General features: G+C 32.0%; 1 protein-coding gene across 1 annotated transcript; it reads right to left on the reverse strand.

The window, feature by feature from the left end:
* Positions 1-16,933, reverse strand: LOC129224822 (UDP-GalNAc:beta-1,3-N-acetylgalactosaminyltransferase 2-like). The gene is made up of 6 exons (XM_054859369.1): positions 16,865-16,933; positions 12,021-12,184; positions 9,764-9,895; positions 8,629-8,788; positions 1,248-1,304; positions 1-156 (listed from the first exon to the last, which is right to left on the reverse strand). Exons 1-6 carry the CDS (start codon positions 16,931-16,933, stop codon positions 28-30), a joined length of 711 nt encoding a protein of 236 aa, XP_054715344.1. The 3' UTR covers positions 1-27.
* Positions 16,934-16,988: the final 55 nt, after the last annotated feature.

Consider the following 16,988-nt stretch of genomic DNA (forward strand, 5'->3'; position numbering starts at 1 on the left):
CACTTTATTTAGTTTTAAACTTTTTTTTTATTTACATGAACATAAATTATTACATTTTTCATAGGCTGACCAAACATCATATATTTGTTCTGGAGTCAGCTGAGCTCTGTTGTAGCTGAGGTAATGGCACCTTGAATCACATTCAAAATTTTCATCCTGAAAAAAATATTGGCTTTAGATCAAATGAGGAGTTCACTTTCAAAACGGATTATATCCACCTTTGGAAGAAAAAAAAAAGTTTTTTTTTTCGTTTTCAAAATCTCTAATTCCTATTGACCCATGAATTTCTTTTTCCTCGAAGTGGTTTATATCTACTGTGGGAAAAAATGCGTAAACATTGGTTTTACTACCTAAACTGTGTATATCCATGCCTCCCCTTATTTCTCTTCAGGTCTTTTACAGCAAAGTGGAACTTGTCTCTTATTTGCCGGTATCCACTCATTCACTTTCATATCAAAAGGGCACATATCCAAATTTGATTTTGCCACTTCTAATTCAAAAGTAGTTCACAAATAAAATAGCGAAGCGAGGCACTGGCTAAGCATCACAAATCAAGCATGATACCCGTCCGTATTAAGAGATCGCAGCACCTTGCGCAAGTCTGTCATCAGTTAGGCAAGCGCGACCTCAAATTGTGATTACTAAATTATTAAATAATTGATATTACTATTTAATTGTGATTAGTTAATGATTAATTTGTGATTAATTGAAAAATTGTGATAAAAATTGTGATCTATTAATACCTATATATACAACATTGTTATTTGAATCTGCTTGGGTGGTTTCGTTCTTCATACTTAATTGGATCGAAGGTCCTTTTTTTTTTCGAAATGTTCAATGAAAAGAATAAAGTGAATAGGGAGGAATAAAGTAAAGTAAGAAATATATATATATATTAAAAAATGTTGAGTATTTTGTTTCAATTTTAAAGTTTATTTCTGAAGAAAATCCGTGTTTTTTGCAAAAGTGATGATATTCACTGTTTTACACCAAAAAAGAGTATATCCAAAATAAAATTGGCAATTTCAGTCTGACAAAATTGTGGAAAAATTCCTAGACCTATGCGAATAGTCACTTGTTATTCTACCTAAACATTGTGAAAAATTCGAAATTCTAACTGTTAATGTTTATATTTGAAACATTTTTTTCATTTTGCCAAAAAAATATATAAAACTGGATATAATCCGTTTTGAAAGTAAACTTCTCAAATATAAAGCTTAAATCAAAGTATACAAAAATATACTTACGTCTATATATTCAGGCTTTATGGCAGCTAACCAAATACCCATTGAAACATCTTCACCCTATAATTAAAATGAAATCATAACTATACTGAACAGATTTAAGATCAAAACATGAAGAATTTGAAACCTGAAAAACTACTTTTTTAAGTTATTGATATTATTCATAAAACAGAATATACGTTATAGACCAAAATACATAACATGTGCATTTAAACAAGGAGGTAATACAACTAAAAAAAGAAAGAAAGAAAGAAAGAAATACCGGGTAATCCAAAAGTCAGGACCATTTTTAAATATGAATAATGGGGTGGTTTCCTTCAGTCAAAAGTACTACTTTTACGGCCGTATTCTCAATACCGTCACAGAACGGAGATGAAACTCGGCTCCCCAAAACCGAGAAGTAAGGGAAAACTAGTTTCGAACGCGGTGCGTATTCTTCAAGTCATTTCAAGCACGATTTAGGGGAGCCGAGTTTTAACTGAAGGAGAAATGAAACGGCTGTTACCATTGGGTAGAGTGACTCATGTGACATTTTCTACATGACTGCATTCGAGGCCTTCGAGATAGGAAGGCCATCCAACTTGCAGATGACGTCATCGTTAGTCGATCCACAATGATTTTCGGAGAGCGCGCTTCTATTATTTTGCTCTTATTGAAAAATTTGGTTATTGAATCATCTTCTATTATTTTGGTCGCATTAAAAGTTCTGATTTGTCATTGGAAAACAAAAAGGAACCAATCATCATGCATTCAAAAATACACTGAATTTTATTCATAATATTTTACATTAAAACATTCAAATCTCAAAAAGTATTTAAACAAGTAAACAAGTTTTTATTTTACAATTATGTTAAAACGAAGTCGTGAATGAAAAACATTTCATCTTTCATTTGAAAACATATTAAAAAGTAATTACTTTCTAAAATATACAGTGAATTTTATTTGTAGTATATTGCACTAAAACAGTAAATCTTAAAAATTATTTAAATAAGTAAATGAGCTTCTATTTAATAACAATATTGAAAGAAAAAATGAATTAATAAACTGAAAATAAAATGTTTAAAATAAAACTAAATTTTTGAAATGAAATAAACGGAAACATGACTGCAACGTGCTTCATAAGATATTAATCTATAATATAAGAGATACATCAAATTTACGTAACACTAGATTGTTGCTTGCATAAAATTTATGAGCAAATAAATGCTTTCAAAAAACATAATTGGACGCCCATTCCCCAAAAGAGATGAGCACCCCCTCCCCCCGCCCCTTGCTAACTGCTAAAACTCTCCAGGAAGAGAAAAATACCGCTGAAAGCGTCTTCCACCTACCTCTAAAAATTTCAATAGCATAGTTATGTTATGAGATCGTGACCCCCCCCCCGCCTCCTCTTCCTCCTCGGTGGGTACTCTTAAAAACAAATGCAGGAAAACTTGAAAAACGTAAAATTTTACATGAACTACACATTAGGATGAATATTGCAATGATTAATGTATTCAAAAACTAAGCAGCTTGTTTTTGGAATTTCGATACCTTTCTTTTTTCTGCTTTTTCTGCTGCTAGTGATCTTTTATTTTTTTGGGCCTTTAATATTTCATCATTTTTGACTTTGGTGAAATTGTTTAAAAGGGCGTTAGTTGATGACCAAATCACCTTTTTCAAAAATAACTCCATTGAATGGCCATTCTGACAACTTTCTTCATTGCCTAATAAATTGTGCTCCATTAAGCAATCATGTGTTAAAGTTACAGCAACGTTCCGTTGACTAAACTCTTTTAGGAATTCCGACTCGTAATCTTGGCATAACTTTTCAAGAACAATATAGTCATAAATAACCGAATTTACCACATGCTTTTTTGGAAATAATAACCCTCCTCGATCTAGATAACTTGCACATCAAAATTTGCAGAAAGATTTTCCGGATCTCTGATATTTTTTTCTTTGTAATCCCTTTCTCAATCCAAATTTATTATTGATATTGTCCCAAAAGCTTTACTTGGGATTTTCAGTTGCATTATTGATTTCATTCTTAATTTTTTTTCACATTCAAACAGCTGTCTGGTAGAAATATGGTACTGACCCCCAGCCAGTTGCCTATAGCAACCAAATCTACTCTCTAAATCATCGGTTTGTAATTTTCCTGGAAGAATATATTTAAAACCCAAATTTGTGGTACAGTAATTTACAATTTCAATAATACCCTTAGTAGTTAATTTAAAAGCAGCATGTGTTTCCTTGGTAAACATCCCTGTGTCACAGTTCATGGATTCCCAAGCTTCAAGCCAACTTAAAAACTCTTTCAAATATTCCATACTTTTGCCATTTTGAGTTAATGGCAATTGATATTCATTTCTTAAATGAAATCCTATGCTAGTTGTTTTTACATTTACTATCTGCCACCAAGTACTAATAATTTTGATGAACTCTGCCGTGTGTTGATGATGTAAAATGTTATGTAAAGGCCCCAGTTCAATTAAGCCATGCGAAACAAATTCATTAAAAATCTGCAGTACTAACTTGACATTTTGCTTCTCCATGCTAGTTGGAGCAAGTGCTTTCAAGCTTAGTCGAAATCCATATTTTAGAAGATTATTGCATTCAAGATCGTGCAACCTTTTTAAAGCATCGAAAGATGCTGTTTTAAATTCAAAATCGTCAATAGACGATAAACCAAATTTTGGATAAAAAAAACATTTTTCGCAATTTTTCTGGTTTAACCAGTTGTTTCTTGCACCTTTTAATAAGTGAACAGTATCGATTAAAAAAAATAATGGTCTAGTGGGATCAACTGGATGTGGATATTTGTGTACAATTGAAGGGGGGTTTGAGAAGAATGAAACCGCTTTTCGATTGATAGCATTATTATCGGTACTTAAACATATGACCAAAAAAACCTATATTTTCTAAACCAATAATGATTTTTTTAAGGATTTCATGAAGTGTTTCTCCGTCTATGCTGCTGACTGGAAGAACATGTACAACATCTTTATACTTCGATAAAAGACTTTTTATCATGAAAACATGTGCACTTGATGCAACATTTGCATCATAGGACATTCCCACTATATTACCACCTTTGTAATCAAAATATTCCTGGACATGAACTTCATCAAGCATTACTAAAACTGTTTTATCCTTTTCTTCTAAAAATTTAAACTTATTTTTAACATAGTGCAAAAAATTAGTATTTAATTGCTCAACTTGTGGAGTAACATTGTACTTTAAACAAATATTTCTAATTGTATTAGGATGCGGTAAAACAATATTTCCACTTTGTCGCAAAAATTTATATGCACTTGGAGATATTGTGTACAATAAAGAAGAAAATACAATCATGTCTGAGGAGAACCTATGTGCACGTTTGTCATGATTAAGGTAGGACAGCTGATCAATAAGAAAGGAACTCATTTCGTCATTAACATCTGGAAGCCCAAAAAATGTTTTCATTAAATCATTTATTATATTAATTTTTAATTTATTATTTTGGCAAGAAGGTGAATCTAAAACTTATACTTCATTTAAAATATCAATAATGCAATTAACATTATTAAAGATTTGCGGGAAAGAATATGTTTTTAAAGACTTTAGCTCCGTATCTTTGAGAAAAATTTTCACCATGCAGTTTTCGTGCATGACAACAGAGCATTTTACAACGGGAGCAGCCTGCAAAGAAATAATTAAAAATGCAACAGAATCTTCTTTTTCTAAAACAGTCCAATCATTGTCTGTAAACATATGCAATTTGTTTTTAAATTCAACAATGTCTGAGAACTGTCTCTCTAAATCATAGTCTTGTTTAGATTTTACGCTCTCCTCCATAGCAAGTTCAATATGTTCCATCTCTTTTCTTTTGGATCTGCTTTCCGAAGATTCTCTCGAAACGGAAGGTAGTGAAGAAAAGTACTGTGGTAAATTAGGAAGCAGCGAAGGCACAGCAGTGGGAAATAACCTATGTTGGAAGAAAATGAATAAACTGAGATTCAATTTTGAACGCAGTTTATATCACTTTCTATAACAATAATAATCTTAAATTTATTTTGGAGTTGCATCACAAAAAACAGCTTAATAAGCGAAAATGCTTTTAAAATTGTATACACGTTTTGATTCGTATGAAATAACAGCAATTTATTTTATTGCTTCATTTCTACGCACCCTTTATCGAAAAGAAAAAAAAATGCATTTGAAATTTTCATTTCAACATGTGTTTTTCACTTTAGGGGCTGTCCATAAATGATAGAACACTTTGAGGGGAGGGGGTTCATAAAATTGTGCCAGTTTGTGACAAAGAGGAGAGAAGGCATAACAAGGATTATGACATCGAAATTTTGTGGAACATTCAACTTCATTCTGTCATTTTCTGTCTTGGAATGATTTATGTAATTCAGAGTCTCTCAATTGGACAAGATACCTTGTTAGAGTAAAAAAGTTGCAACAGGTACTACTGTTTAAGGAAAGTAATTGATTTTTCCAGGGGTGCCCCCGCCCTCCCTAAGAGCAAGGGCACACCCCTCCCTCCCGAACACTTCAAAGACCCCCCAAATTGGATGACCCCTCTAAAAAAAGAAGAAATTATTCCTTGAAAAGCCCCCCCCCCCCCCGAAAAATTTCATGGCATATTCTGCGCCATGACGCCCCCCCCCCCTCCTCCCACAGCCGAGGTGAGCACTCCTGATTATTTTGCTTCAGACCATTTTTTCATTTTCCCCAAACTCATAAAAATAATGGCAAGTGCTATTCTGCCACATTTTTCACAAATTTAAAACAAAACTTTAGCAATTATAAAAGCTCCGTTGTGACGTTATATGACTGTAATTCAGGGAAGAATTTGTTTAAAAAACTATTAGCGGTTTGAAAATTGTTTGACCTGCATTTTAAAATTGGAGCAATGCTGCATTAAAAAAATAATAAGTTTTCGTGTTCCAGAAATTATTTGATAAAGGATAGTTTGTAAGGGACGAAAGTGTTCTAAGATATTCTCTCAGAAGTGGCATCTAATCCCCCCCCCCAAATAGTTATTTTTTCATGCAGTATTCTTTTGTAACGTTTTTGTTGTTAATTGAGGCGAAAGTTTAAAATACGAAGAAACGGTGCGGCAGAAATAAATCAGATTTCAAAAAAAAAAAATGCTTACCAATCGCAACTTTTCCGCGCTACAGTAGCGTGGAAATAAAAAAAAAAATGATTTTTTTCGCACCATTCTGTTGATCATTGCATTAATGTTTTCGGCCGTACTTTTTGATAACACCTATAACGAATGTTAATTCTGATTAAATTTTGTAATTAATCTTTGTTTCTCTGACGTCAAGTTAGCGAATGTTTATCAATAGTTTCTAGCATTTGCAAATCACTCAAAATAATCCAAACAGCCGTCGTCCATTTTGTTTGCTCACAAAGGAATGATGGGAAGGAAATCTAGTTTTAAACCGTCGAAGTAGCGGTTACAAGCCGAGCTCTGGAAGTGGGCGTTCCGTGACCGAGTTTAACGCTAAACCGGGATGGAGAATAGAGTAGTTTTTCAACTTCGAAGTTTAAGCCTTGGTCCGAGTTTTAACCGGAGTGGAGAATAGACACGTTAGTCATTGAAATGGATAGAATGAGCAAGAAAAATTACATGGACCCAGAAAGTGCTTTCATTTTCCCAACAGTTTTTTTAAATTAATTTTTTAAAATGTCCGATTTTTCAAACAAGGCATGGTCTTTATGACGTCACAAATGATGCATTTTGGCGCATTTTTCTACCACGGTTCCACGTTATGCTAATCAAGCAGCGAATTAAAATTGTGCTCTACGCTTGCTATCAACCATACCGTTGCCAATACACGTGAGTAAAGATGCAAATTAAATATTTTGTTCTGTGAATTGCATTTCATCATTTGTAATGTCACATGACAGAAGTGTAAATAATGAAAGGCCAGAGATTTAAGTAATTTTTTAAGAATATTAAACTTAAATAAATTATTTAAAAAATGGTCAGATCCTATGTTTTTAAGCATGCTCTTTCAGAAAAAAATACTTTTAAAATTTTGGAAACAACCCCATTCGAAAAAGAATAAAGATACATAGATGCGGTTTGCACTAAACGGATGAAAAAGAAGTCGAGTTTTGTATGACAACAAGCCAAAAATAGTTCTGTTGGCGCTGTCGGATTTCTGATCTAGGATCATGCAAAGCTACAAAGGATATAAAAAGGAGCAACGGCAGCAGAATGGCAGTCGAAGCTTATATGCATCGAAATGCTGTCCATAGTTGAGAAAGTCCTCTTTGTTAAACTGTACTATAAAAATTATGGAGAAATAAAAAGCTGTAGCGTCATCTGTTGGTCAAAAACAGAACTATTTTTGTTTCGTTGCCACACAAAATCCGGCTTTATTTCCATCCGTTTTGTGTAAACCGCTTCTTTTTTATCTTTATTCGTTTTCGTATTATTCAATTTTAAAGTTGGTCCTGACTTTTGGATCACCCTGTATATAGTACAGGCGTTTTCAATCGCTGTTCTCGTAGATCGGCCCAGGTCAGTGGATACATCTGTCGGATCCACGGAGATTTTAGTCTGTCTGTGTTGAATTGTATTTTAAAATCAAAATATATAAATAAACAAAGTTATTATAAAATACACGATTTTTAATGCAAATTTTGTGATAGCATTTCATAAATGCCAGTAGTTTTTAAAAGTTTTTTTAAATAGATGTCATAGCATTTTAATTCATTTTAGTGCTGGTATTTCCAAATCAATGCAAACATTTATTTAGTTTGAATTAGATTCAAATTTCCTAATATCCGCAGCGGAGTGCTATAAGAAGATGTCGTCCACCGAAATGCCGTAGCGCAAAAAGAGTATGTATAAGGAAATGAATGAGTTCTTATCAGTTTAAAATAAAGTATTGTTGATTCTGAAAAAAAAAATGGCAGCCACGGGACTGATCGACAGAAGCTATTCTTTTAGTGCTTATGATGTTGAGTTGAAGGTATATTGAAACACCAAATCGAATTAAATATCAGTTAATAAAGTTAAATTTACCTATTCAACAACATCAGCATCAACATTACAAGCTTGTGATATTCAACTAAAGCATAGCTTCTGTCGTCTAGTCCCGCGACTATCTTTTATTTTTTAAATATTAAAAATACGATGCGCTATTCTCCCGGGTGGTTGTGAATCACCAAACTTTCAGTTTACAGTCGCGCGCTAGCCAAATGCACCACGGATGCTTCGTTACGTTTGAATAGTTAAACGATTTTATGTAAACAAAGCTCTGCGCATGGACATCGAAGGTAGCAGGTGGAACGTTTTTTTGTGTCTTCAGCTCACTCCGGCCGCCTACGTCGCCTAAAAAGCTCAGCTTTGAGAAACAAAACACACACACACAAACATAAAAAATTTTACCTGGTAAGGGAAAAGTTGGTCTGAATTGTCGTGTAACCAAGAAACCACGTTTCTGGATAAAATGTAAGCTGCTCCACAAGGAAATGACGGATATATTGGTGAGCGGTAGTCATAATCAGCCCATTTGCCAATATAATTAACAGGCCATTCTTTTCTAAATCTGTAAATGTTATTTTTTACGAAATATTAATGTACACAATTTTAAGAAAAACAATTGTTTTAACTTCTTGGAACAATATTAGTCTAGTATAGAATACTTGAATTTTTAAATAATAAAGAGCATAAAAAAATCGCTCAAATACAGTTGAACACACACACACACACACACACACAAAAAAATAAATAAATAAATAAATAAAATAAAAGAAATAAAAACAAACTTAAAATCTTTCTTTTTTTTTTTTTTTTTTTCTAAAAGTCTTTTAAATATACATGAGTTTAAGAATTCCCTGCCTCCTTTTGTTACTCTTCTGATATTAACTACCCATCTTATTCAAAATTTCTTTAAATATGTAATATAATGAAATACTTTAGATTAATTCGCTTTGGAGGATCGTGATTGCGTACAAAAATCTTAGTGAAAAAAAACTTGATGTTGAATTACACTTATTTATTAAATTCATGTTGAAATTGTAAATAACAAAAGTATGTTCTTATCCAATTTATCATTACACTACTTCAAAATGACATAGAAAGCTCAACAAGACATTTTAAAAGTCAGAATTATGTAAATGATAAATAAACAAAACTTTAGCATAGTGAGAAATCAAATTTAGCACAATTTGATACAATTAATTTAGTAAATTAAACTCACACTCTCTCGCTAATAAAAATAAAAAATAAATAAATAAAAAAAACCTGAGTATAAAAAATGAGGCTTTATGGATAAATGCAGGATACAGATAAGATTGAATTATTTAAATGATTTCAAAAAATTAGATATATAAATAAATAAAATTTACCAAATAATAATAATAATAATAATAATAATAAACATTACCTATATAATATAAACCCATTAATTTTTAATTCATTTATAAAGCTGCAAAGCTAGCATAAAACTAATTTTTCAAATATTTGACTGAAAAACCTGAAACAGAAATGACCACTATAACTCAAAAGGTATGAGATTTACCTGCTCAGCAGCCAGTTGCTGGATGAATTAAATAGTACATCATCCTTTAATTTTTGAAGCAAACGATTAATGTCTATCACAATATCATCGTCTGTTTTCAGAACATATGAGTATTCATGGTTGGAAGATAACCTGAAATAAGTAAAAGACTAAAAGCTTGTGTAAGTTATTTTCCCCTTCATTCGAAAATGGCATTAATATTTGAACAATAAAGGAAAACATTCTATATTTTTTCTTCAGAGAAGTATGTTACGAAGAACCATGATGATTGGCATCAGAACATTTTGCTGATTCTGTGAATGGTTTAGAGAACAATAAGAGTTCTCCATCAAGGCAATAATTTTCTACTCTTCATTCTTACTCCTGAAAAATATAATGATTGAAGCTCTGACAATGTTTTTTTTTTGTCATTAGTACGACAAATATTCGCCTAAATGCCTCTCTCATCTGATGAAATAGATACGAAAACTATAAATAAACGAACAAATAAAGTAGTACTAAAACTATTTCAAACAATGCAGCTAATGTATTTTTTCCCGTTAAAAATCTTTTAACGTTTTCAAAAAATAAAAGAATAAATAAATAAATTAAATATACAAATAGTAAAAATAAAAATCAAATGAAAATATTTTTTTTTCCAAAAAAATCATTCGTTGTTCTTTCTTTTGGGTAAAAATAAAGCGTCTCAGGTTTTATTTTCAACGTTGCAAAAGATTTAAAAAATAATAAGAATTCTCCTGAAAAAAAAGTTTACTCTCTTAAAGAAATAATTTTCGTCGATATCGTCTACATAGCTTTAAAGGATGCAAAGTCAGAGTCGGAGTGGAAGTCGGACTGATTTTGGGGTTCACGAGTCGAAGTCCGAGTCAAAGTCCTAAATTTCTAGGAGTCGGAGTCGGGAGCTGGCCATTTTCCCACCGAGTCCACAGTACCGAAAAAAACATTAGCGCTTGGAATTCATTCATTTTGATTCAGTTAAATTTATCTCTGGCTTGTATCCAACGGTAAGTCTACGAAATATTGTATTTCAATTTTGATGAATAACTTTTTTTTTTATTTCTTGAAACAAAAAGATTGAAAATATATTCAGAATCTGAAATTTTTTGCGTTGTCATTATTGCGGAAAAATTCTGAATTGTTCAAAAAAATACCCTTAAAAATAATAAATTTAAAAAAATTCTATACATATTCTTCGTCAAGAGCTTTACAAAACAAAATTTGTTTGAAGCAAATCCGCCTTCAAGTTCGGTATCTATGACTTTAAGTTTCACCGTAGGCGCTAATGTTAAGGTTGTTCAAAATAAGAAAAAAAAAAAAAAAAAAAAGAAAAACTGTTCAGATCAAAAATATCTTTCCTTTATATGTTTTTCATCAAGAGCGTTTTCCAAAAAAAGTTTGCTTGACGCAAATTCGTCTAAACGTTCGGAGCCTTAAATTTCTCCGTTAAATTTTTATAACTGTTCGAAATGGAACGAAAAATTATTCAAATAAAAAAGTGAAATATAGGAATAAATTGCCCTCTCAGAGATCTTTCGAACAAAAATAAGTTAGTTCGAATCGGACGATGCGTTCAAAAGTTATTAATGGTGGAGGGGCTGGGGGTACAAACAGGTGGACAGACACACATTTTTCCCATCCCCAGCCCTACTTTCTAATTTTCTTTTTTCCAACACTTCTTTTCATTACTTTACTCATTTTTGACTTTTTAGCGGTATTTTAAAAATGCATTACGCCTTTTGTCGTGCTTTTTTCTTCTTTCTTTTACTTTCATGGAAAACTGGGTCCAAAAATAGAACATTTACATAGCTGCATAACGTGAATAAAAATACAGTAATAAAACACTTTTGATTTAAAAAAAAAATATTATGAATCATCTTTTAGTTTTTTGAAATGCAAGATTCATGCTTCATTTAATAATAAATTTATTTTCAAGAATATATTGAACATTATTTGTTCTATGTTAACCATTTAGAGCTGTAAAACACTTTCTCAACCATAGATAAATATCAATTTATCACCCACGTGTTGCAACTTAAGTTTTGGGGAAATAGCAACGTGAAAATTTTTAAGACAATCTTTGAATAGCAATCATTGATTCAGCAATAACTTTTGAAAAAAATAAACGATTAATTAAACAACTAAATTAATAAAAATAACATTTTTATTAATTTAGTTGTTTAATTACTTTAAGTTACTGTTACTGTTATTGACTAAAAGGAAGTCATTCAAAATACAATGTTATCCATAAAAGTATTACCAATTATAGAACTTGAGCAATTTAGATGGTAAATTTCTATAAATATCAACAACATCAACAAGAAGAATATCTGCATATTCAGCGGCTTCCAAATTGATATTTATGCTTAAATTTTTTGTGTATGATATCCATTCATTTGTTATTTGTTCTTCTTTTCGAATATACTTTTCCAAAGTATTAAGATCTGAAAAACATTTTAAAAAGAATTTACACACACACATATATATGCACACACAATAGAGAAGAATGGGAACAGTTGATTCCCCCTCCTTTTTCTGTTGGAACTTATAACTTTTGTTTGAATCAATGGAACTAAACGATTTTAAATTACATATTTAAAACAGTCTTTCTTCCATCAAAATGCCATGCCATTTTTTAAAATTTATTTATTATAATGAAATATTTTTAAGAAAAACCAAAATTAGGAAAAAGGATCAAGTCTCTTTTATGTAAGGAGACTTCATCTTGGGAGGGGGTTGAGTGTCCTTATAAGTATTCTAAATATAAGTGAAAATAATTTCGCAATTGGTTGAAAATAAAGACAAAGGAGTAACTAATGAAAGACAAGTCGAAAAGTCGAAGAAGAATTTTATTTGTCCACATTTGAACAAAATGGCAACGATGCAAATGCCGGGGGGAAAAAAAAAGATCTTTCCTTACTTAAAATGAGTACAACTTTTTCTCTCGCTAATTAATCGCCTCCGTTCTTTTTTACCGTCGTAGAAATGTTCTAAATATGTTTTTTTTTTTTCCCGCTCTTTCGAATGAAGCCAAAATAGAAACGATACGATTATTATTTCGAGTAGAAAGATCCATTCTTGGGTCAAAATACTAACTACCGAATACAAAAACAACTATTCATCGATTTTTTCGAATCGGTCTATAAACTTTCCCGCTAAAAACCTAGACAAACTGAAAATTTCAACGTTATCGGTCCAGTAGTTTCCGAGTTTACCCCGGACATACAAATTTGGAGTTTATGTTTTATGTATTTGAAAATTGGCAGTTAGATTTTTAAAAAGTCAAAATATGCCATACTACATCTTATTTGTAAATATTTAACTAAGATTAACTTAATTAAAAAAAAAAAAACTTTAAATCCACTAACATAAAAAGAAATAAAATGCATTTTTTTAAACTTTGCCTTATTTTATAACCTTATACGTACAGTAGATATGCAATTGGTTCTTTGTTTAATTGAGGTGCCTCATCGCCATAATTACAACTTACAACACTATATGCCGACACCTTTCCTTAAGTATAACACCATTTACTTGATGGTGGGGTAACGGAAATCGAAATTTTCAATTTCTGAGAAATTTGTAAGTGATGGTAGTTACTGACTATTTTTCCTGAAATCGGAGTCTAAAAATCTATCAGAAAAAGCTATTGGTTTGTAATCATTTTTTTGGTTGCAGGCCCGTGCAATCAATGAATTCCGTAAAATGTATTTCTCTGCCAGCGTAGTGTTAGTGCAAAGAAAGCAACATGTCGTGCAAGCAACATGAAAACTCAAATACTATGTGGTATTTTTTAAGCGAAACATTCATCTCAATTTGAAGGAAACCTATGCTGAACGATTGACAGTTTTGCATTGCATCAATATCGGTAGGTCATAGAATCTCCCCCCCCCCTCTACTCCGTTTATGGTTTTAGGAAACCAAGTGTGTTTAAAAGTCTCACCGTGATTTTTTTTATATCGATTATCGATTGGGTTAAAAAATATGAAACGAAAATGCAAGAAGAAAAATAACAAGCTCTACTTTTTATCGACCGTTGGATAGGATCTCTGGATTTTCCTATTCCCTCCACGTTCAAAAAACGCTCCAAAGTATAAATAAAGTAAACAAAAATTCAAACAAAGTCATACATATTAAAATGACTTCAGATTTTCTATCAATGAAAAGGTCGCTTTCCAGTAATTCTTCCAGGTGGCTTTTATAGATTCAAATCTTGAATACCATCTTGTGTCACTCAGAGATTGTCAAGTAAAGAGCCTCAAGATATATTTGTTGATATGAACTATTTTTACTTTCTTCTATATCTAATACATTAGAAGAAAGTATTGGATTCGTGCAAATTTTCGAATTTCGAATTTTGACGGATTCGAACGTTTTGAGGTGTGCTGAGTCCATTTCGACTATTTTTGGAAAATGTCTGTCTGTCTGTGTGTGTGTATGTGTGTGTATGTATGTGTGTGTGTATGTATGTGTGTGTGTATGTATGTGTGTGTGTATGTATGTGTGTGTGTATGTGTGTGTGTCACGTCTGTGTGTGACCAGTTTTTTGTGGTCACTCTACAGCAAAAACTACCGCATGAAATCGAACGAAATTTGGTACACATATGTGCCCCTATGTGAACTTGTGCCCATTGGTTTTTGGCGCGAATTCCTCCAAGGGGGGTGGAGCAATGGGACGTTTTTTGAGTTACGCGTGCTTGCTATTCCTCAGGAAGTAACTGGCGGAATCAGACAAAATTTGGTCCATGTGTTGACATTAACAGGAACAGGTGCTGATTCAATTTTGGTGTCAATAACTCAAACGGGGGTTGAGCTATAGAACGTTTTTTGTCGTCGATTGTGACTGCTGTATCTCAAGAAATAATGAACAGAATGAAAGAAAAATTTATCGGCAAGTAGTCCTTAGTGGGTATAAGAGCTGATTTTATTTTGGTGTCAACAGCTAAAAAGGGGGTAGCGCAATCGCCCGTTCTTTTTTTCCATTGTGAGTGCCCTATATCAAGAAGTAATGCTGCGTTCTGGTTGAAATTTGGAATATGTGTGAATCCATACGTAAACAGGCATTGGTTCAATTTTGACGCCAATCGCTCCAAGAGGTGTTGATTTTTTTTTTTTTGAATAAAAATAGCTTTATTAATGCAACAATAAGAAAGATAAATCGTAATTCGGAACTCCAGCGCTCGAATACGCTACCTTGCGGTGATTTATAAAACTGCGAATGCAACTAAAACTTTGCCACGTTGCGTTCCATGTGTGTCTGTTGACGTAAACACAGGCAGTTTGTTCTGAGTATTTATTAACGCAATCGATGTGTCTTAGTTTGCTTTCAGCTACAGAAATTAATTCGTCCCTTAGTAGTATTCTCGAGCTCCTCAAAATAATGTTAGTTTTCATTATTTCCTTAATAATAGGTGAAAGCGAAAATTCTGGATTAACAAACTTGGATAACGTTATACAAGGTAAAAATTTTTATTGTTTTGCATGAATTTGTAAGAATATGGGAGTTTTTTTAATCTTAAATTAATTAAACTTACCATATTTTACAGCAGCATTTAGTTGGAATGGACAGTATGCAAAATATTTTCTTGAATATATTATCGTAGAACAAAATGAATAACCGAGAAAGAATTTACTTTATTCCTTTTATTCTCAGCTGAAAGGTATCGCCAAATTTGTTTAGGGTTATAATTTTGGCATTGTGCGAGCAAAGTAGCCTTGGCGAGATTTCGCGTTTTTAGTTAAACCATTTTCAAATTTTATCATGAGTGGAATAAAATGGTAGTAAGATTACAGAATTCGATAAGTAAAAAGAAATAATTGTCAATCAACTGAAAAGAAAACTACCACCATATATCCGTGAGAATTTTGTTGATGATTTGCATAACATGACACAATTAAATCGTAACTCAGAAATTAGAAAAATCGAAACAGAAAATTTTTAAATTAACCGATTCGGGAATTCAAGAGAAATAACTCAGCTAGAAATGGAAAACAAGCGCTAGCCAAAGCAAAGCAAAGAAGTATCATCTTCTTTTGGTAATAATTTGTAATGTCATATTAAATTTTCTAGCATTAATTGTTATTCTTGTCAGGCCACAATTATTATTTAGTTTTATCAAGAATTGATAAATATCGAATTCAACATCGTGAAAATGGCTGCTTAGAACTACGAACTACGTACTTTGCATTAATGTTTGACGTTTAGTAATGCTTCTTGAATTCTCATTTCTTTCTACGTGGGTCAGAATATCCACAAGACTTTGAAAATTAATTTAAAAAGAATAAAGCGAAACAATCATACGTACGAACAAAAATCACAACACTTTTAGCATTTTCTTCGTTACCATGTGCGTTTGTTTTAGTTTTCAATTCCGCCATTAGACAGTGACTTCAGTGCCCCCTATAGTTCGTTGGAGTTGCGAATAGATTGTCGTCTGCGTATTTCTCGTGATTTTAATTGAATGGAAATGATCGGAAATATTATCTCAATGATTTAAAATTTTTAACTGATGCCATCTTATGTTTGTTAACAAATAAAATATTTGTAATTAATTCAAGCAAGGCTTTTAAAATAACTTTCAATTTTCGCTCTTTGCTTTGCTTTTAAAATAATTCAGACATTGGGATGGTAGTCAAGTTTTTGCATGTGTAATTTTGTTTTTGTTGGGAATATTGCTTCCTCGTCAAGTATGAGGAGGGATCAGAAAAAAAAGAAAAATATAGAAGACCACCCCGCCCTTCTCATCAATACAATCAAGAAAGATAGTTGTTTATAGAACTAATTTATTTGTGAAATAACTTACGTTTCAATTATTATGTAATTTTAAACAAGTTTCTACGTTTGGATCAAGGTTTGAAATTGGACTTATGACTCAGTTTTCGCAGTGATGATAGCGAACATAAAGTTTTTCATATGAATTCATATCTTGTCCCATCAGTAAATACCAAACTAGTGACTGACTAACGAATTTCAAACCCTTTTAACAGCCGGAGTGTAAAAAAGAACTCCATCGGAAGAAATCAGTTTTAATTAGCGCGCAAGATATTCCCCCCTCACCCCTATTGTGAATTTTGAAACAGCACATGGTATTTAAAAAGAATTACGTTCATCTTATACACGATTTCAACCATTTCCAAGACCTCGTTGAGTTGAAAAAGAAAAGGAACCATCATTTTTCGGAATTTGCATGTGAAAGATTATTTATATAGACGGTAATACAATAATTTC

This window comes from Uloborus diversus, chromosome 6 (assembly GCF_026930045.1).
Source record: "Uloborus diversus isolate 005 chromosome 6, Udiv.v.3.1, whole genome shotgun sequence".
Lineage (NCBI taxonomy): Eukaryota > Metazoa > Arthropoda > Arachnida > Araneae > Uloboridae > Uloborus > Uloborus diversus.